Here is a 22,175-nt window from a genome sequence, read left to right on the forward strand (position 1 = left end):
GCATACCTCTCCAAACGATCTTTTGTATAATTAGAGATGGGCAAACAAATTGTGATTTGAGAGTGCGGTGTAAACCTCATCCCATTATTTGAGTATTACCAGTTGGGCAGGATTTTCTTGATTGTGATCCCCACCCACAAAAATGTGATATGGCAAAAGCTACAAGAGTAATAACTAGTTCTCAGATTATATCAGGGACTGCGTTGTTATTATTACTTCTTACTATTAAGAGTTAAAAAAAAAAAAAAGTCATAGATGTGCTCTTTTGTATCTTTCTGTGCAATAATATTAAAAATGGAAGCAGGTCCAAAGTTGGCTGGCTCACCTCGTTAGATACATGTGTTATTTCGCTAAGTTAGTCAGCTAACCCAACCCCTCTTGAAACACTTTTATATCAGGCTAAATTAAAGCCGTGTAAGTAGAAGTCGCTGAATATGCCTAGTTTGCCATTTAAAGGGATACCTTTTGAGTTATCCGTCTAAATGGCTTTTGAATATTGACCTCATAACGTCCAGAAACAGGGGAACTTCATTCTCTCCTGATGAACAGACTGGGGGAAGGCCTGTTTGAACAGCCATGCCTTTGCTTTTTTCTAGAAAGCGAGGCAGCATGGTTCAAGGCAAATGGATAGTGGAACCTTGTTCCAGATCTTGGGAGCATAGCTTGTGGGTGGAGGCTTGCCCAAGGGCAAGTGTGTACCTAGCTGGCAGGTGGGAGGCTCCCAGTGTAGGTGCATGTGGGCCTGATCAGTACTCAGCAGGGCTCTCAGAATGGCCTCGGTGTTATTTCTGGGTGGATGTTAGCTGTGCTGCTGAGCCGTTAGGTGACATGTACTAAAGGCATTGCCTTCTTGTACTAAGCTTTTATTCCCATAGACATCTTGTCCTAAGTTTCTACACACATACAAAGAATCTGCTAATACTTATTTTAGGCTGTCATAAAAACATATTTGTTTGTAGATGTAAAAAAAAATGAATTGTGTAAGCAAGCCTTTAAGCAGACATCCTAGGATTAGGTTGCTTAAAATCAGAGAGGCACACAGATTATTAGGGAAGAAATTCTACCTGTCGCTTTCTGTGTTGCGGAGAGATGGAAGCCGAAAGCTTGTGTTCCGGTCCAGCTTCGACTGACTCTTCGTCCTTTTGATGGAGCCTTTAAGGCGCTTGCTAAAGAAACCCTGGAATGAGAAAGGAGGAGAGGAAACAATGAACAGCAGAAATCTCATGCTGACAGTTCTTTATGGAGAGGCCAAGCTAATAACAGATACACAAATAAATAAATGAAACAATGATTGACTCAGTTAGTGACCACTACATCTTCCCAGTCTCATTATGCAGCTGGATGTTTTAACAATGGCTCAGGCAGAATAAAGTTTCCTGATAAAACATTACTGCAGAAATCTGTTATGCAGTCAGACTTCCTCATGTTACAGTGAAACCCATACTGTAAAGACTCCTTATGAAGGATAGCAGGATGTCGTGTTTAATGAGATTCACTCTGGTGTACTTTCTATATGGAGATGCTGTCAAGATAACCTGACAATGAACTGTTCTACAGCTGTCCATTATGAGACACCTAAAACAGCAAGATGATGATTAGACATTTTCAGAAGCAGTTTTCAAAATATCAGTGGGTCTTTAATTATTTTTGTCCAAAGCTTTTCTTGCTTAGGTCTATCAAACCCAATCTCATAACGTCTCGGTTTGGTCTGCAGCATCCAGCTTAGTTTCTCTTATCTCTCAGAAACCCATTCATACAGGAGTGAATTTTCAAAGGAATTAGGCGCGTAAAAGTAGCGTATCTCGTAGCAATTTTCAAAAGTCCATTTATGCATGTAAAACCTTTTGATAATTCACTGAAATTTCAAAGGAATTACGTGCATAAAAGTAGCATAAGAACATAAGAAGTTTTCAAAAGCCCATTTATGTGCTTAAAACTCTGTTTTACATATATAAACCCTTTTGAAAATGACCTCCATATGGTTCATTCAATAGGTTGAACAGTCTATTCCGAATGTTATTATTTTGGCATTTATACATTATACTATATTAGGACGCATTACAATTAATTATATACAGGTACAATGGATTTCTGTTCTAGACACCTAACAATCTGAGGCAATGGGAGATAAAGTTACCTGGAGAGGAGGAGTAGTTAGAGCAGCATGCCAAGAACCAGGGAAGCCAGAATTCAAATCCCACTGACACTCCTCAGATACAGTACAACCTTAGGTCTAGATTTATTAAACCATGATAAGCCTATAACTTGCGTAAACAGTATTTATCAGGCCGTAATATTTGGCTGACCGCGGGAAAGCCCCACAACTGGTCACACACACGATGCTCCCTCCACACAGCATGAACACCACCATCACTGCCTCCTGCTGAGCACTAGGGCATAAGGTTTATGCACCAGTGGCAAGCTTAAATAGGCTCCGCAGTGGGAAACCAGCATCTTTGCAGAAGGATGACTTCACCAAGGGCTGGGGATTTAAACCCTAGCTGCACTCTCAGACCCCGCCTCAGCAACAGGTCTCCTTGTCTTGCCCGCAGCGCGTGCTGCTATGTTTCCTGTGTCTCTTTGCCATGCCTTGCTTTTTCTTGCTGTCTTTTGTCGTGCTGTCTTGTGCGCCTTCTGCTCTGTTCCTTGTCTCTCTGTCCCCCTCTGCCTTGTCCGAGTTTACCCTTTTCTTGGTTCTCCTTGTCTGTTGCCTGTCTGGTATAGACCTCTACTACAAACCTGGACCACTCTTCTGCTTGCCATCTAGCATTGATCTCTGCTATGGACCCTGACCACTCATTGATCGCTACCTGCCCTGACTCTTGGCCTGGATCCGGTTACTATCTGCTCCTTGCCAGCCCTAACCTCAACCCGTACCTGGATTCACTCTCTCCAACTGCTCTTAAGGGACAGTCACTTAAGTCCTGCCTGCCCCTGTAACCCAAGGGTTCAATCTGCAGGGAACAGGGCTGGTATAGGTGAGGCTTCCATTCAGTCCCAGAAAGGGTATGTCCACCAGCTGCTATCAACGCCGCTGCCCCAAGTGCTTACAACTATGACACGTGATATTGCCATATTGCGGTGATATTGCACATTTAAAAAAAATGTCCTTGTCCTATTTAAATGAACTGTTTTGCATGTATCTGTATGCATAAGATTAACTAATACATGCAAATAATCTAATGTGTAATTAATCTCATGCAAATATAAACACGGTTGACTTAGAAAAAGAAATCATGAGGTAGGGGGTTAAGAGCCCCACTGGACCATAGGGAAGATCTTGTATTTTAGGAAGGGGAGGCTGGGGGGGGTCTGTGCTGGGGGGGGGGGTCTGATTGGCGAATTGGTAGGGGCGAAGGAAATTTGCTACAAAAGGGAGGGGTATGGTTAGAGAGTGGGGCGTTGCTATGCAATTTTATTTATTTATTTATTTATTTTAAGAGTTTGGTTCAGCTTCGTCTTGATAAACAGTGAAAGGGGGGAGGTGGGGCTCTTGTAAGACCCCAGGGAGGATTTTTACACTTTAAGGGGGCTATTTTCGGGCCTTGGAGCCCTTTAAAACCATGACAGCCTTGTAAAAGTGGGCCACCATTGTACATTTTTTGGGCCCTGTCACACTATTTTTCCTCACAAAGTCTTTTCCACAATAAAAAATAATGCAGCAATACTACCATGCCACCCCCCCCCTCCAATATTCCACCCCTTCTGCAGTAAAATATCATGAATGGGTAATCTTCCTATTGGATTGAAAACCTTCTTTGGACAAGGAAATATCTGCTGTATCTGAATATAACTTACCTTGAGTTATCAATGAAATGATGTGAACTAAATATAAAAAATAAAAATAAAATGACTTGCCCATGATCACAAGTGTCAGTGACAAAAGGTGGATTAGAATCCAGGTTCAAGTCCATTTTCTAACCAATAAGCCACCTGCTCTCTCAGAAACCCTATCAATGCATTAACTGAGCGCAAAAATTCATTTCTCTTTTACAAGATTTTTTCTATGTCGTTCACTGCTATTACGGTACTTGCTAAATCATTTCTATAGACTTGCAGTGTAAAGTCACAAGGATAATGTGGTACGATACTAAAATCTGTAAAAACTAGATTACATGCCTCTGATCAGTAACATTCCTGTCCAGTGTCTATTGAAAGTCCACACCCCCTTGAATATATTTCACATTTTGTTGGCTGTCAGTGCATCAGACTTGCATGCATTTAAATTAGGAAATTTTGTCCTCATCAGAATTGCATTCTCCATATTTTTCAGGGCCAAAAATATTTTATTGAGGGGAGAGAGTATATATATATATATATATATATAGCTATAACTATCTATCTATACAGATATCTATCTATTTAGATATCTATCTGTATATTTATTTATATATATATATATACACACAGAAAACCAAACTATAATCCAACAATTGGATAAGTCTCCAGCCCTCTTTGCCAATAATTACAGCTGTAAGTGTGTTGGGATAGGTCTCCACCAACTTTGCACACCTAGACTTATGAATATTAGGCCATCCTTCATTACAAAACTGTTTAAGCATTGAGGAACAGCAATCTTCAAGTCAAGTCAAAGATTTTCGAATGAACAAAGGTTGGCGCTCTGTCTGGGCCTCTCCAGGACATTTACCTTAGCCATTCCAGTGTGGCTTCAGATCGTTGTGGTAAAAGGCTAAGTTTTTTCTTTCTTGCAGAGGGCAGCAGATTTTCCTCTAAGAAAGACTTTCTGTACTTTTCTCTCTTCTATCCTGACAAGTGCCCTAGTCTGCCGATGAGACACATCGCTGTAACATGATGCTACTACTATCATGTTCTCTGGGTGATGTGCTTTGTTGGGTTTGCACCGTACATAGCACTTTGCATTCAGACCAAAGTGTTCTATTTTACTTTCATCAGACTTCCACATTTTTTGCCAGATGGCTATTGTGTCTCCTAAGTGTTCTTTTCCATACTTCAAATGGGATTCATGAGCTTTCTTGAGTAATGGCTTCCTTTCTGACCATCCTCCTGGCAGCTAAATTGCTTTTGTGACCCATTTCTGTTTGAAGTAAGGGAACCCACCTACCCCATTTCCTGCCTCTCTAAGATTTCAGAGGGGTGGAGGACTCATTTCTTGCAGCTTTACTAAACTAGATAAATAGTAGATTACATCCCAACTATGGATCCTTTTTAAGGGACTGTTTTTGAGTCTTAAGCCATTTATTTTATTTATTCTGTTTTTTTGGCACTTCAAAGCAGATTATATTCAGGTACTATAGGTATTTCTCTGGGGCAATGGAGGGTAAAGTGATTTGCCTAAGGTCACAAGGAGCAACAGTGGGAGTTGAACCCTGGTTTCCCTGCTCTACCATTAGGCTACTCCTAGGCTAACCCAATCACTCTTTTTCCTTCCTGTCTGTCTGCCTTGGCAAGACTCTAAGCACCACAGAGCAGGAATTTCACACTGTGCCCTTCTTTACAAACGTTGAATATTAGAGGTAATATTGCACAAGAATGATCATTGTTAACATCTCCCCTTTATCATGCACTGTAGTGATCTGTTGCCATTCTTTTTTGTGAAAGTCAGCTGTGTCAAAGGGATGAACTGGAATGTTCTCTTAATCCCACGTTTTAGTTGACTGAATGCCCCCAACTTGCTTTCTAATATCCATTACAGTCAGCCAATATCAGAGTAGCTATTGAAAGCCACTATTTACAAGACCAGTCAGACAAATTTCAACTAAAGGGTGCGACTAAAGCTCAAATTGTGCAAACATATGGGAAAGCTAATGAAAGTGCACAACAAATCTCTATGTACAGGAAAGCCCAAAACGTGTAAACTGGCAACAAAACTGCTATTACCAACAACTATTAGTATGCGACATTCATGGTCAAAACAATGGTGCCCAAATGAAGTCAACACAAAAGAGAAGAGGGAAAAAGAAACAAACCCCAGCTGTTCAAGAATACCAGAATTCAGCAAATCCAGACTGGTTTTCAAAGAAATAGCTTGACAGGAATAACAGCTCAGTAAACCATGGTAAATGACAACATCTTAAAATCTCAATTAAAAATACAAACTTCATTGCAACAAGCATCACTAATTACTTACTTGTCACAGATCTCAGCATTAAAAACACCTGCACACTATGCTAGGCCTCATGCACATCTGGGTCTTATTTAATTATTTTCAGAAAGGTTTCAAAGCCATATGCAGACATTCATGGTTCACTACAATGAACTGATAATTTTGTCCCTTTGGTAACAGGCTGTTTCCAAAAAGGCAGCTTTTCAATGCCAGTTCAGTTCACATTTGAAGAGAACAGCTGAACTTCAACTGGTGCTCCAAGGTGAGGTGGAATGTGTTTGTGGACAGTCACATAAGAGAGAGAATCAGTGCCTTCCTCCGAGATGATTTCTCATAAGAGCAAACAATGGCTATTAGCTATCAGGTCTGATATCCGCTATCATCTGTTTGCAGCGAATTATATTAAAAACGTCCATAATAAAAGCATACAGACAAAAACATGAGAAATAAGACATCAACATGATCAATTCAGCATTGTACCATCATAATCGCCCTGAAGCACTCATTTCCAATGATTTTAAGTAGCATTATTGGACTGAACTGGGGTAGTAGGAGGAGCACCTTGGCAGAGCTGTGTATACTACCCAGTGTGGAATATTAGAAGACAGAGAAGATCAGGATTTAGAGGCACTGGTAAAGCTGCAAAGTGGATGGGATGCATGACTGTGCAGATTGGTGCACAGGCAGCGCTCTTCTCAATCCTCCCAAGTTAAGGATTAAGGCCTGGGCAGGGAAGCTCACATTCTGGAGATAAATGAATGGCTGTATAGATGCTGTCAATGAGAACATTCTGGCTTCTTGGATCATGGGATAATATTTCAAGGATTTCTGAGCAGAACACAGAAAGGCAAACCTACTGAGGAGGGCTTTAAACTAGAATCATCGGGGATGGGTGAACAAAACCCAAGTTAAGTAAAACAAACACTTGAATAGAAATGGGAAATATGGGGGGAGGGCAATATTTGGAAAGGTAAGTACACTAATGGTCATAGTATGGAGAATAAAGTAATAAAGTCCCAGATCTGGAGGCAGTCATAGAAGCTGATTTAGATATAGTAGCTGTCATGAGACCTGGTACACGGAAAACCATGACTGGGATATAGTTATTCCGGGCTACAATCTATTCAGGAAGGACTGGATAGGAAGGAAGGGAGGACGCGTGGCAATATATATAACAACGAATATTAAAGCAAAGGAGGCGGCACTGTGGATTAATCTGGAAAGAGAGAATGAAGCATCTATTTATACTGGTGTAATATACAGACCTCCATCACAGACAAATGAGATAGGGATTTAATGGAGGATATTCACAGGATTGCTGTGAAAGGGGAGGTGCTGCTGCTAAGGGATTTTAATCTTCCAGATGTTGACTGCGACATCCCAACCGCAACATCTTCTAGAAGCAGGCAGATCCTGGATTCTCTGCAAGGAGAACTGTTCTGTCAGCTGATAACAGAATCCACATAGGAGGGGGCGATATGGGCCTGGTGCTTATCAACAGGAACAGTATTTCTGATGTTGTAGTGGATGATCATTTTGGATCCAGTGATCACTGGATAGTGTGGTTTAATATAAGGACGCAAGAGATAAAGGTTCATTCTAAGATGAGGGCCCTAGACTTTAGGAAAACTTAACTTTATTAAAACGGGGCAGTACCTCAAGGAGTCATTAGCTGGATGGGAAAATCTAGGGGGAGTAGAAATGCAACGGGCAAAACTAAAAGGACAACTAATCTTTGTTAGGAAAGTAATTCGAGGCTCTCCTATATGAATGGGTTTCTGAGAGATAAGGGAAACTAACCTGGATGCTGCTGACTAAATTAAGATGTTATGAGATTGAGTTTGGTAGACCTAAGCAAGATGAGTTTTGGACAAAAATAATTAAATAAAACATCCAAATGCTTCTGAAAATGTATAGTCATTATTTTGCTGTTCTGAGTGTCTCATATGGACAGCTTTAGAACAGTTACTTTATCAGGTTATCTTGACAGCATCTCCATACAGAAAGTAGACTAGAGTGAATTTCATTAAACACGACATCCTGTTATCCTCCATAAGGGGGTCTTTACAGTATGAGTTTCACTGTAACATGAGGAACTCGGACTGCATAAATAAATAAATAAAGCCACTATGCTTTTCTAAAGAAGTAGCTGCAAAGGTACGGGAGAAAAGGCTAGCCTTCATAAACGACAAGAAATTGCAGAAAGAGGAAGACAGGCGAAAATATCTGGAAAAATTAAGAGAAGCTGGGAAAGAAGTCAGGAATGAAAAATTCAAATAGAAGAAAAAACAGCAAATACAGTAAAGGGGGGGCAAGACTTTTTTTTTATTATTATTATTATTAGATATGTTAGTGATAGGAGGAAGTGCAAAAGTGGCATTGAGAGACTCAAAGGTGAAAGGGAGGAATATGTAGATGCTGATGAAGAAAAAGCAAAATTGTTTAATGTTTCTGTTCAGAGTTCACTGTGGAAGGGTCTGGAGCAGGACCACATAAAATGAACACAAATAAGACTGGAAGTGAGGTAAACCTCAATCGATTTTCAGAACTGTGTGTTTGTGAGGAGTTATCCAAACTTAAAGTAGATAAAGCGATGGGACTAGATGGGATACATCCAAGGGCAATGGCGTACCTAAAATTTCCTAAACTTCGATAAAATATTTCAAAACAGCAGACACAAATAACACCCAATAATTAAAACTGATAAGGATTTTAAAAATTTCCCGCTCTCCATATCTGTCATCCTAAGATTGTTGTAGACTGGGGGGCATGCATGTGCACACACACACACACACAATATGCTCCTGCTCTCTCATATACACACATACATGCTTGGTGAGAGACAGAGGGAGCATGTGTTTGCGTGACACACACACACTTCCTGTCTCTCTCACACACAGACATGCTTCCTCCATCTCTCTCTCTTTTTCACACTTGCTTCCTCTTTGTGTGTGTGTGTCTCTCCCACATGCACACAAAAACTGAACTGGAAACCACAAGCCAGATTATGAATACATTGCAACTATGGAAAAGCAGAAAGTCACAATTCCTCAAAACAATACAATCAAGAAATATAAATCAATCAGAAGAGTAAAACCATACTAAAAATATACATTTCAAAACTGCTGATGAACAGAATATTCAATAATTAGAAGCTTCTGTACAAATTTTAAAGTTTCCTAAACATCAATAAAATATTTCAAAATAGCAGACAAACACCCAGTAATTAAAACTAATAAGGATTTAAAAAAATCTCTCACGCTCCGTACTTGTCACCCTGAGATTGTCGTGAACTGAGGTACACACACACACACAGACACAAACAAAATATGTTCCCTCTGTCTCTCACACACATACATCCTTGGTGAGAGACAGAGGGAGCTTGAGTGTGTGTGTGTGACAGAGAAAGACACACACATTTCCTCCATCTCTCTCTCCCGCTTCCTCTGTATCCCTCACACCCGCTTCCTGTCTCACCCACGCACACACATGCTTCCTCTCTCACCTCCACCCCCACCCCCCGCACACAGGCACCCTCTCACACATATGCACCCACAGGCACCATCTTACAGGGCCGATGCATCCCAATAGGCAAACTAGATGGTCACCTAGGAAACCAGCCATTAGGAGGCAGCAAAGAGTAGCCATGAGGTGCTGTGAACTAAGCCCATCCCACTCACGGCCGAGAGGAGTATTTATTTATTATTTATTTATTTATTTATTTACTTTTATATACCGGTGTTCGATTTTACAGACTTGATGGGCCACAAGCAGCGCTTATCCTGCTCGTGGCCGAGAGGAGCAGAGTTTCAGCGGGCCAAGAGCAGTGTGTGTGTGTGAGAGAGAGAGAGAGAGGGATTGTGTATGTACGAGAGAGCAATGCGGTCAATGAGAGTGAGGGAGCCTGTGCAAGGGTGCGTGTGTTAATGAGACAAGTAACCTAAGTGTATGTAAGAGAAGGGGGGATGTCTGAGTGAATAAGGTTAGGGCCAGAGCCTGGACAGACATATGTATGAGACGGTATGTATGTATGAGATGGTGAGTGTATATGAGTGAGTGTGTATGCCTGTGTGCCCTCTCAACACTCACCATCTCATACACACACACCCACACACACCTCTCTCATACACTTGTGCTTATTTTCACAGGGCCAGTCTTTCGCTTCTTTGGCCGCTGGCTGCACAACAGGGCCTCTCTTCTTCTGCCACCAGTTCTGGGAGTGTGTAAGGATAATTTTAGGCAAGCTAGTTAGATCTCCAGAAGACTTTGTAACGTAAATAGACAGCTATGGATCAGAACAGATAAGTATGAATCAATATATTGCATGTCATTTGAGTGCAGGGATTGTACAGAGGCAGGACACTATTACCATTTCTTCCCTCATGCCTGAGACTTCCTGGTACCAATGTGCTGATAAAGAGTAAGGATGGCCCCAAGGAACAATTGGTGTCCCTGGGAACATCAAAGGCCATGACATTTGGTATTTCTTATCACCTGGGAAGATCAGATGCTAAACACTAGTACCCATACCAATGAACTAATAAGTTAAACAACTGATATGGGATATCAAAGGACTGGTACTGAAATACCTTCCTGGGTAAAAGTGAAAACTGAAGCACCTAACTTGCAGAGAGGGGTATATAATACACACCATTTGCTTATTTTAATTAGATGAGCTGAGGAGGAACAGAGAGCGGATAGCTGGTTCTTTCATCAGAATCTCCGGGCCCGTAGCCCTCCGGATTTCCTAAGAATACTGGCTTATTTGAGGGGGCATATAAGGAAGGTGTTCGTCCTTTTGTTCTTTATTATTCTTTGATTAACGTTCTCTCTTTATTTCTGTCTGTCTCCCATTCATCTATATTGATTTATGTACAGCTTATTGTGTTACTGTATTCAATGCTGATATTACTTTGCTGATTTATTATCCATATATCTACAACATTTAGTAAACTAAGTTTTGCTTTTGCAATATTTGTTTCTGCGTGCTCTATGTCATAATATACCTCTCACGCCCATCGTGCACAGGGAGACACTGATGGCACTGCAGGAGCTCGTTTTTGCTGGCGGGGAGTGGAAACCCCGCCAGCAAGTCACTGCTCCGTGCTGCCAAGGGATCTCCTTTGCTGGCGGCAATGGCACCCTTCCCCCTGCTCTCACCCAGGGCAGACCACCCCCCCCCCCACCACACTTAGTTCACCACTGTACAAGGGTACCAAGGAAACTTAGAAATGTCCTGGCAGCTCCGCTGGCTGACCTTTTCAATGCTTCTTTAAAGTCTGGAGCAATCCCGGAGGACTGGAAACAGGCAGATGTGGTTTCTGTTCATAAAAGTGGAAGGAGGAGGCTGGGAATTAAATCTGGTTAGTCTGACCCTCAGTGATAAGCAAATTAATGGAACTGCTGCTAAAACAGGATAGTGCAATTTTTGGAATCCAATGGATTGCAAGATCAGAGGCAGCATGGTTTTACCAGAGGTAAATCTTGTCAGATGAATCTGATCCATTTCTTTGATTGGCTGACCAGAGAGTTGGATCAAGGGAGAGTGCTAGGCATAGTGAACTTGGATTTCAGCCAGGCCTTTGACATGGTATCGCACAGAACACTGTGAGCGCCCTTGGTATGGAACCTAGAGTGACTGACTGTGTTAGAAACTGGCTGAGTGGGAGACACCAAAGAATAGTAGTAAATGGAGTTTTCTCTGAGAAAACTCAGTGTGCCTCGGGTTCAGTTCTTCAGATTGTTTCTTTTCAACATTTTTGAGAGGAACATAATGGAAGGATTTTTGGGAAAAGATTGTCTTTTTGCTGAAATCAAAATTTGTGAAAGGGTGGACAGCCAGGAAGGTATAGAAAATATGAGGAGGTATCTAGAAAAGCCAGAGGACTAGTGTAAAGTCTGACAGCTAAGATTTAATGCTAAAAAGTGCAGACTAATGCATTTAGGATGCAAAAATCCAAGGGAAAGCTACAGAATCAAAGGTTAAATTCTTCTAAGAATAAAGGATCTAGGGGTATTATCTGATGATCTTAAGGTGGCCAAACAGGTAGATAAAGCGACAGTAAAAGCCAGAAAGATGTTGACTGCATAGGGAGAGGAATGGTCAGCAGAAAAAGGGAGGTGATATTGCCCTTGTATAGGTCCCTGATAAGACCTTATTTGGAATACTGTGTACAATTCTGGAGACTATGACTTCAAAAGGATATAAACAGGATGGAGTCAGTTCAGAGGCTGGCTAGTAAAACTGTTAGTGGCCTTCTTTCTAAAGCATATGGTGATAGACAAAGATCTAAACAAGAACACCCTGGAGGAAAGATAGAAGAGATATGATAGAGATATTTAAATATCTCAAAGTTTTCTAAGCACAGGAAGTGAGTCTCTTAATGGAATGAAGGGTCATGTGATGAGGTTGAAAGGGGGTAGACTCAGGAGTAATCATGGGAAATATTTCTTTACAGAGAGGGTGGTGAATGCATGGAACAGCCTCCCAGTAGAGGTGGTAAAGACAAAAACAGTATTTGAATTTAAGAAAGCATGAGATAAATACATGGGATCTCTAAGGAAATGATGAGAATTATAAAGCTAAATTAATTGGGCAGATGGACAGACTAGATGGGCCATATGGTCTTTTTCTGCAGTCATGTTTCTGTTTTTCTGTTAGAGAAGCTGCCAGTAAATCTTGCTTAATGTAGCGGAAGTACTCAGAAACCATCATTCACTTTTATGGGCTTCAACAAGTTATTGTGCCCAATTTACTTTGTCAGCTCTTTGGGGGCAGGGATCTCGAAACTGTGATATTACTTTACATGTAATAGTATTAGCATAAATAATTGTTTTAATTCAGCAGAAAAATTAATTTAGAAAATACTCACTTGGAAAAACGTTATCAGATATTTTATTGCTTGTAAATTTTAATCTACAGGCTCTTGCCCGCAATGGGCTTCAAGCAGTATAATCAACCAAGCAGTTTATTCACGTCATGTACCATTCCCAAGAGTTATCCTCAAAATCACTATTCTTTATTATATTATTCTATACAAAGTTTAAAAACCTCCCCTGGCTTGTCTTTCTTGCACCTATAGACATTCTGTATCCACTCCAATCTTGCTTTCACAAAGACAGGCTTTGCCAAATTATTCAGTGACTCCCATAGCCAACACCAGCCATTTTAATTGTTGATCACCATCTGCTCCTTAACACTTGGTCCTCACTTGGATTTTGGGATTCCGTTCTATCTTGGCTCTTCTATCATTACTTCCATTGCATTTTTAGTGTATCTTCTGGTGCAGAGTGAGTTAATAGGGGGGACGAACACTCATGGGAGGGTGGGGTCATGAACAATTCTGAATTGGGGCATGTTGGCTGCCCTATCATGGAAGAAAAAAGTCTTGGCACTACGCAGGCACTGCAAGCTGAAGAGGGAGGGTGCTGCCAGAGTGTAGTGACATCATTGTAAGTATGGCACGGCTTAGCCATGCATCTCTTTCAGGGGCTTGGGTGGGAAAATGTTAATCTGCAGCAGAACTGGACATGAAAGAAGCCATTGTGTTTCACAAGCCAGAAATAGCTTCCATTCTCAAGACCCATCCCAGGAGGAGTTCCTGCTTCCGCCAGGTTCCTACCTAAAGTTCCAGATCATAGCTGTTGCCCGCCGGAGGGAAAAGAAGTAGTGAGGTGGGGAGGGAAATGGAAAATGAAGCCAGAGAGAATAAGGAGTTATAAAATGGAGAATAAAGGCAAAAAGTGTAAAAAAAAAAAAAAAAAAGTTAAGTAAATCAATACATGAGAAAGTAAAGGAGAAAACTAAGGAAAGGAAAGGAAAAATTAGTAAAAAATAAAAAAAAGCAAAACAAAAAAAGTTGAGAAGAGTGTGATGGAGTTTTTCTCAGTTCCTAAATTGTTTTGACTATCCCTAAGTTTTTTGAAACATTTTCCAGCCTTTACCATTTGACTATTTGTCTGTGGTGCGATGCCTCTCTCTGGGTCTGGGTGCAGAATGCCTCTCTGTCTGATGTGCGGTGATCTGTGTGTATGGCCTGTGACTCTGTATATGATGTGGTCTGTCTACCTGTGTCTCTCCCTGTATCTGGGTGTGGATCAGCTATTCAAAGGGATAGATAGCTGTGTTAGTCTGCAATAGCAAAAATGACACAAGGTGGGTAGCATCTTATAGGCCGACCAATTTATTGAGGCATGAGCTTTCAAGGACAGTATCCTCTTCGTCAATGCATGAAGTACAGAGGTGGGTAAAATATTTATTTATTTGTTTGTTGATTTTTATATACCGACATTTGTCGGAACATCATGCCGGTTTACATTGTAACAAATTAACAAGAGAGTGAAATACAATAAACAGGAAGGGGGAAGGGGGAGCAGCAATGAAGGAGGAGAGAGGACAGCAGTAGGAAGGATAGAGAAAGAGAGAGATTTTATAGGAACATTCGAAATATAAATTAACAATAAACAATATATGTACAGGTGGATGTTTGAAAACATATAAATTAACAATAGACAATATATGTACAGGTGGATGTTTGAAAACATATAAATTAACAATAGACAATATATGTACAGGTGGGCTGGAAAGTACCAGACCATTGAAGTCAGTGAAAGGGATAGAAGGGGGGGAGGGAGGGACAGGGAAGGATAAGCTAAGGGTGGAGGAGGGGAACTAATAATACAGTATTTAGGAGTCTTTGCTAGGGGGAAGAAACACTGTATTTTGGAGACTTTGCTTGGGGGGGAGAGAAAGGAGAGGCAGATAGGAGGAGGGGATGGTGAGAGGGCTGAGGGGTTAGAGTGCAAGCTAAGATTGGTCAACATCTGGAGACGCTAATGTGAAGAGCCAGGTTTTGAGCCCTTTTTTAAATTTAGACAGGTTAGGTTCTAGGCGGAGGGCCTTGGGCTGTGGGCAGGGTGTTCCATAGGGAAGGGCCGGCAAAGGAGAAAGCCCTTTCTCTGGTTGAGGTGTGGTGCGCAGTTTTTAGGAAGGGGGTGTATAGAGTTCCACCAAGGTTGGATCTGGAGGGGCGGGTTGATGATCGGAAAAGTGGTGCATTCTCGAGCCAAGTGTGATTTTGATTGTACAATAGATTGTGGAGAATGGTGTTTTGTATTTTATGTGTGAGGTTATGGGTAACCAGTGGAGGTCTTTTAGGAAAGGGGTAATGTGATCAGATTTACGTGTGTTTGTGAGAATTATGGCCATGGCATTCTGTAATAGTTGGAGGGGTTTGATAGTAGAGAGAGGGAGGCCCAGAAATAAAGAATTGCAAATATATGGGGATGGGGGTGATACATATCAAAGAGAAGGGGGTGATACATATCAAAGAGAAGGCATTGAGCAGGCAGGTGGCGTGGGGTGTATCTATACCTTTCTCTGTCTGCGTGAGGTGTGTGTTTTTCTGTCTGTATCTGGCTGTGAGGTTTCTATCTTTGTCTACTCTGTATCTGAGTGTCTTTCTCTCTATGTCTCCAGTCTGGATATGAGGTATCTATTTCTCTGTGTCTGTCTGCCTGTGTGTGTGCATGTATGAGCTTACCCCTTTCAGCAATCTGAAGAGAAACAAAATGGGAGCTTTGAGCCACAGGCTGTTAGTCACACACACACACACACACACACACACACACACAACTGAGGAGGAATATCATAGAGGTCTATAAAATCATGGGAGGACCAGAACAGGTAAATGTGAACAGGTTATTTACTCTTTCAGATATACGACTAGGATGGACTTCATGAAGTTAGCAAGTAGCATATTTAAAACAAATCGGAGAAAATTATTTTTCATACAATGCACAATTAAGCTCTGGAATTCATTGCCAGAGGATGTGGGAAAGCAGAGTTGCTTACCTGCAACAGGCATTCTCCTAGGACAGCAGGATTTTAGTCTTCACAGATGGGTGACAGCATCAGATGGAGCCCGGACAGAAAACTTTTGTCAAAGTTTCGAGAACTTTGACTGGCACACTGAGCATGCCCAGTATCCACTATCTGCATGTCCATGTGAGGTCCCTCTTCTGTCTCATAATATAGAATTCAAAAGCGAAAAATAAAATAATAAAACGAAAGGAGAACCCAACTACATGGGGTGATGGGTGGGTTTCCTGAGGACTAACATCCTGCTGTCCTAGGAGAACACCTGTTGCAGGTAAGCAACTCTGCTTTCTCCTAGGACAAGCAGGATGGTAGTCCACACAGATGGGTGAATACCAAGCAACAGGCTGCTCCTGGATACAACAATGACCAACAGCCCCTAACGGGGTACTAATGGGCACAATAAGCTTCGGTGCTGTTGGTAACAGAGGGATACAGCCTGAACCCAAACAATAGGCCCTAGGCAGGGAGAGTTGGGTTTAAAGCTGGAAAAGTTGCAAAGGACAGATTGGCCTAAGCTACTATCCTGATGACCGTCTTTGTCCAGGCAGTAATGCGCGGTGTACGTGTGTAGAGAACTCCAGGTCGCTGCCCTGCAAATTTCAGCGATGGAGACTGCCCGTGAGACACCGACGCCACCAAAGCTCTCACAAGGTGAGCTTTGACTCGGCCTCCCAGTTGAAGGCCTGCCTATGCGTAGCAGAAGGAAAAAGAATATGCTAGTCAGTTGGATGCAGTTTGTTTACTCGCTGCAACTCCCTATCTATTCTTATCGAAAGATATGGATTGTCTGAGGCCTGCTGTGCATTCTAAGTAGCAGGGTAGGGCCCTCTTAAATCCAAGGTGTGTAAGGCCCTCTCGCCCTGGTGAAAATAGGGCCTTGGGAAAAAATGTGGGCAGAATGATGGACTGATTGAGGTGAAAATCAGTCACCACCTTAGGTAGGAACTTAGAATGCGTACGGAGCACCACCCTATCATGAAAGAATTTTGTGTAGGGCAGATACGTAACCAACACCTGAAGCTCACTAATCCTTTTGGAGGGTGGGGCCTCCTCTCCACGGGGTCGTTTTGGTGGTGGCATGGCAGTTGCTGATGCCACACTGGAACCAAAGCCGTGCGCCAATGGCGACCGGTGACGGTGTTTGCAGGATTTCCCATGATGCTCGGCCCGGTCTTTCCCCGGTGCTGAAGAAGCTGAAGATCCTGATGTCTTCGAGAGCATCAACATCGGAGAGGGCCTATCACCGGTATCTCTCTCCATGGAAGAACCTGCCAGGGGAGTAGATAGGGATATAAGGTATCCATCGTTTCTCCTCGGCCTCCAGGGGTTGAGACTTTCCCGATGCCGGCATGGATGGAGTGGACTTTTTGGGACCAAACAATTTGTCCATCTTGTCTAGCTGAGCATGATGGCTCTTGGAGGTCATGTGATCACACAGCTGACATCCTCAGACGTCATGCAATGCCCCCAGGCAGAGGATACAAACCTCAAGTGGATCGGTAATGGACATGTTCTGCAAGCACTGGAGGCACCGTCGAAAACCAGATGATGCAATAAAAAATAGCCAGTGAGCGGTCGATGACCGGTGGCCACCAAGGAGCGACATGCTGGGAATAGACTGCTAGGAAGGTAAAAAAATAAAATATCCTACCACGCCCCATAGAAGGGGCACTGACCGGAAAGAGGGATCAGACATTGAAAAACCAAAGAACCGATAAGAAAAAATAGAGAAAAAGCACTCTAGAGCGGAGCTCCACTACTGCGAGGCAACTTCTTCACAGAAAAAAAAAAGACTGAAGAGGAACCCACAAGAATGCGTGGATAGTAGCATCTTGGGCATGCTCAGTGTGCCAGTCAAAGTTCTAGAAACATTGACAAAAGTTTTCTGTTCCGAGCTCCATCTGATGATGTCACCCATCTGTGAGGTCTACCATCCTGCTTGTCCTAGGAGAAAAGCAGTTAGCATAGCTGGGTTAAAAAAAAAAAAGGTTTGGACAAGTTCCTGGAGGAGAAGTCCATAAACTGCTATTAATCAAGTTGACTTAGGGAATAGCCATTGTTTATTACTACATTAATAGCATGGGATTTATTTAATGTTTGGGTACTTGCCAGTACTTGTATCCTGGATTAGTCACTGATGGAAACAGGGTGCTGGGCTTGATGGACCCTTGATCTGACCTAGTGTGGCAACTTCTTATATAAGATAATTTTCTCAATGGTCAGGAAAGGGAGGAAAAGTAGGCTGGAATTCCCTGAGCTGATGGTGGGGGTTAGGTAGTTGTAAAGGTACCAATGAGGAAGACCAATTAAACTGTATGTCACTGAATGCAAAGTCCAGTCAAAAGAATTGGCTTAATATACATGATTTAATATTGATCTGATATATATATTACAGAGACCAGTTATTTCATAATAACATAACAAATGCCGTGTTGTTGCTATTCCCAAGTGTATCATAAAGGTTTAAGATGGTTGTGCACAATTGTGCATTAAAAAGAGGTGGGGGAGAAGTGTAATTTTTGAGATAATTTCTTCCTTTAAAAAATGTATTAACATATACAAGGTTGTGATAATATTTTTTGTAAAACAGATTATGGACAACCAATTGTTATTTTACTTTTGTATTGTCCTCCAGGGACTTCAGAAGTGAAAAGCACAACTGAATTAAAACCATTCTACCTCACCCAAACACTTCTTCAAAGACCATCTTAAGACCTTTTCTAAAAAACTTTAAATCCTGCTACTCCCAGAGCCTGACTGGCAATTTATTCCACTCAATTGCAGCTACAGACGAGAAGACTCTTGATTTTATTTGCACCCATTTATACTATTGACTAGGGTAATAGTCAACAGATGGGTACCCGCTGATCTCCAAGATCGTTTCAGAGAGTACCAATCAACAGAATTTCTTAGAGCATATGGATAAGCACTTCTCAGAAGCTTAAAAATTGTCACTAGCCTGAACTTTGCCCTCCATTTAACAGGAAGTTAATGGAGGTCTCTCAACATTGGGGTGACATGCTCTCTTCTTGAAAGTCCAGTTAAAATGCGAGCAGTAGTGTTCTGAGCCAAGGCATGTGTTAACCTTTCAGGTAATCCTACATACAGGGTATCACAATAATCGAAATAGCTCCAAAGTCTGCACCACCATTCAAAAAAGTTCTTGGTGTAAAAAGCTGTTTAATGGCCTAACTATCTTGAGCTTGTAAAATGCAGTTTTTGTTACATGACCAATTTGATGCTTCATTGTCAGCTGAGAATCCAAAACGACTATCAGACATTTTACTTCAGTATGAATGGGGAATGACAAACCATCTAACAAAAGGGTTTCTGCTTGATGCTTACCATCAAAACCTTTCCCACTCAAAAGATCTTTGTATTTCTAATATTTAAAAACAAAAGATGATCTATCAATCACTCCTTTATTGCTTTAACTAAATCTTGCAGTCTAGTTTCTAGTAACTCACCATCAGGGCCACATGGTTAAAAGAACTAATCACCATCAGCATATATTCAAGGACTGAAAAAGGGCCCCCAACAAAGAGATATATATTTAACAATACTGTCGAGAGTGCCAGTCTCTGCGACACTCCCCTGAATGTTATGTCATGTAGAATGTAGAGAACTATCTGCACTCTCTGCATCCTAATAGTCAAGTAAGATTGAAACCAGTCAGTAAGTGATCTGGTACAGTTGGTACAGGGACAGATGCAAGAGAAGGCCCTCACCTTTGATTTAGTTGATGGCTCGGGGTGAGGGGAGATTACAGCTTGTGGATCAGATAGAGTTTTGCGGACAGATTATATTATATACATTTTTTTTTTTATTTTTTTTTTTAATTTTTAATTTTCAAATTTTCACATTTATTACATGCATTTATTCTCCAAGAACACGGTAATAATACCCCAAAAAATTTACAAATCAGATATAATTCTCAATATATATTATACAAGAGTATATTAACCTAAATATAAGAATTATTGGGGGCAAGAGAAAATATGAGCGAAAAAAGAAAGGAAAGAAATCTTTCTGTAGGTAATCAATAGGTTCTAGCAGTACATCACATTAAACCGATCCATCGACAGGGGTTCTTTGTGCATGACCGGTCAAAAATTCCCTGAGCTGTTCAGGTTCAAAGAATACATAGTTATTATTTAAATACCTAACACAACATTTGCTAGGATATTTTAGAACAAAACGGGCACCTAAACTTAGTACCCTCTCTCTCATTATAAGAAATTCTTTTCTACGGTCTTGTGTTAGTTTAATAACATCCGGGTAAATCCATATTTGTGCACCGTAAAACAAGGCTTGCCTGAATTTAAGAAACATTTTCAAAATATGATTTCGGTCCGAGACAAAGGCAAATGAGACCAGCATAGATTTTCTTTCTTTAACTTCAGAATCTACTGATAATTCTAAAAGTTCAGATATATTCAAGGAGTCTCTCCGCTCTTCTTCTCCTCTAATTCCTCTTACATTTTTTTTTTAATAAGGGACAACATTCATTAGATCCATGCTCTGGGGCTACTCGATTTGGGAGTGAGCCAGGTACCGAATCACTGAAGTCCGGGGTGTCTACGGTGCCGAAGCCCAATGTATCAGTGTAACAGTGTTAAAGGACAATGTGTTGTTGGTGTTGAGGCTCCCGGTCCCATTATACATTGACAATGCAGGATTTGGTGTTGATTTCTGCTTCAGTGCAGATTACACTGCCAATGTCAAAGAATGATGCTTCTTTTTTTTTCTCTGCTGACGAGTCCCATGAAGAGAGGGATGTAGCCCCCAGATGTGTTGAAGCTTCTGCATCTAGCTTGACCCCTGAAGTAAGGTGAATCCAGAGCCTGGCACCGCAGTTGGGGGAGCTTTGCCCAAGGAGCTCCTGCTTGATTTGGCATGGAGGGAACTTGAAGAGACCCCATTCCAGGAGAAGGAATGGCTCTGACTTTTCACTTACCTGCACAGTTCCTCCATCTACCAAGCCTTGTTCCTCTGGGATCTCAGTGACATCTGACAACAGCCATAGCAATTAGCTGAATTGTGATCGGGATCTAAGCATATGTAACAGATATTGTGGCCATCAGTGATGGACATCTTGAGGCCACAAACACAATCTCTGAAACCACTGGAGATGGCCCCCTTGGGGCTGGATATTTTGAGTTAATAGGTTTTTTCTTTTCTTTTTAGTAGCACTGAAAAATGCTGTTGAGGTAGCGAGGCAGCTCAAAGAATGAGTTAAAAACTTCAAAATAGTTGAAAAAGGTTAAAAGTATTAGAGAGAGAAGGTACATGTCCATACAGAAACTTGGACAAAAGAGACTGAGGGGCTCAAAAGGCAATGCATGCAGAAAACTCCCATGCCTGTGCAGCATTAAACTTTTACATAACTAGAGAGATGAGTCTGTCCGGTGTCAATGGCAGATATCACCCACGTGTCATGGCTAATTCAGCCCTCTTTGTTGATGGAGGACACATGTGGCAAATAATGGCTCCTCCTCCTTGTATCAGTGAAACAGTCATGTTAAAATCATTATGGAAACTCTTTGAGGATTCCACGCTATTAAATCAAGCAAGTCCGGTTAAGTGATTCTTGTGAAAGAAAGTTTCAAGCAGTGGATCCAACTTTATAGAATAAGTTTCTCAACTTCCTGAAGTTAGAAAACGACTACCTGCATTTCAGGAAATTATTAAAAGTCTTTCTTTTTTCCTCTGCATTTGACCTGCCTTTGTGTAGTCATAGCTAATTTCCTTTGCCCCTTGGGTTGGTGACATGCCTAGACCAGTATGCAGGTATTCTGGGTAGACTGATTGTGGTTTGGGTTGTCTGCTCATATTATGCTACTTCTTTTATGCATGTTGTATTGTTACTCACTGAGAAGTGCGGGTTACACATTTTTTAAATAAACTTGACTAAACTACTCTCTTCTCTATCATACCACCCAACAGCAGAACTGCAAAATTTACTGTTCTTGGACTTTAAGGAAAGAGAATGTCATTCCAGCAGTCTGTGAAATTCCCAAAAAGCAAGTAAGCACAAAATAAAAATAAAAATCTAAACAGGCAGCTCTCTTTTCTCTTCCCAAACATAGTATCACAGCTCCAGAGCAAACTCCAAAACATTATATTAATTGAAAAAAAGTATGGTTTAAAAGGCAACCAAAATATGCATTAATTCTTTCAATCCATTAAAGTGCATTTTTTTCTTCCACA

The 22,175-nt window shown here is 41.4% G+C and overlaps 1 protein-coding gene across 6 annotated transcripts in view; it reads right to left on the reverse strand.

Moving 5' to 3' along the window:
• RASAL2 (RAS protein activator like 2) overlaps positions 1-22,175 on the reverse strand; it is a 448,317-nt gene that overhangs the window by 121,163 nt on the left and 304,979 nt on the right. For all 6 annotated transcript variants that reach the window (XM_029618579.1, XM_029618578.1, XM_029618576.1 and 3 more), the window contains one exon: positions 1,065-1,177. In XM_029618579.1, coding sequence (XP_029474439.1) covers positions 1,065-1,177 — 113 coding nt within the window. The remainder of the gene's footprint in view (positions 1-1,064; positions 1,178-22,175) is intronic.

Source organism: Rhinatrema bivittatum, chromosome 10, assembly GCF_901001135.1.
Source record: "Rhinatrema bivittatum chromosome 10, aRhiBiv1.1, whole genome shotgun sequence".
NCBI classification, from domain to species: Eukaryota; Metazoa; Chordata; class Amphibia; order Gymnophiona; family Rhinatrematidae; genus Rhinatrema; species Rhinatrema bivittatum.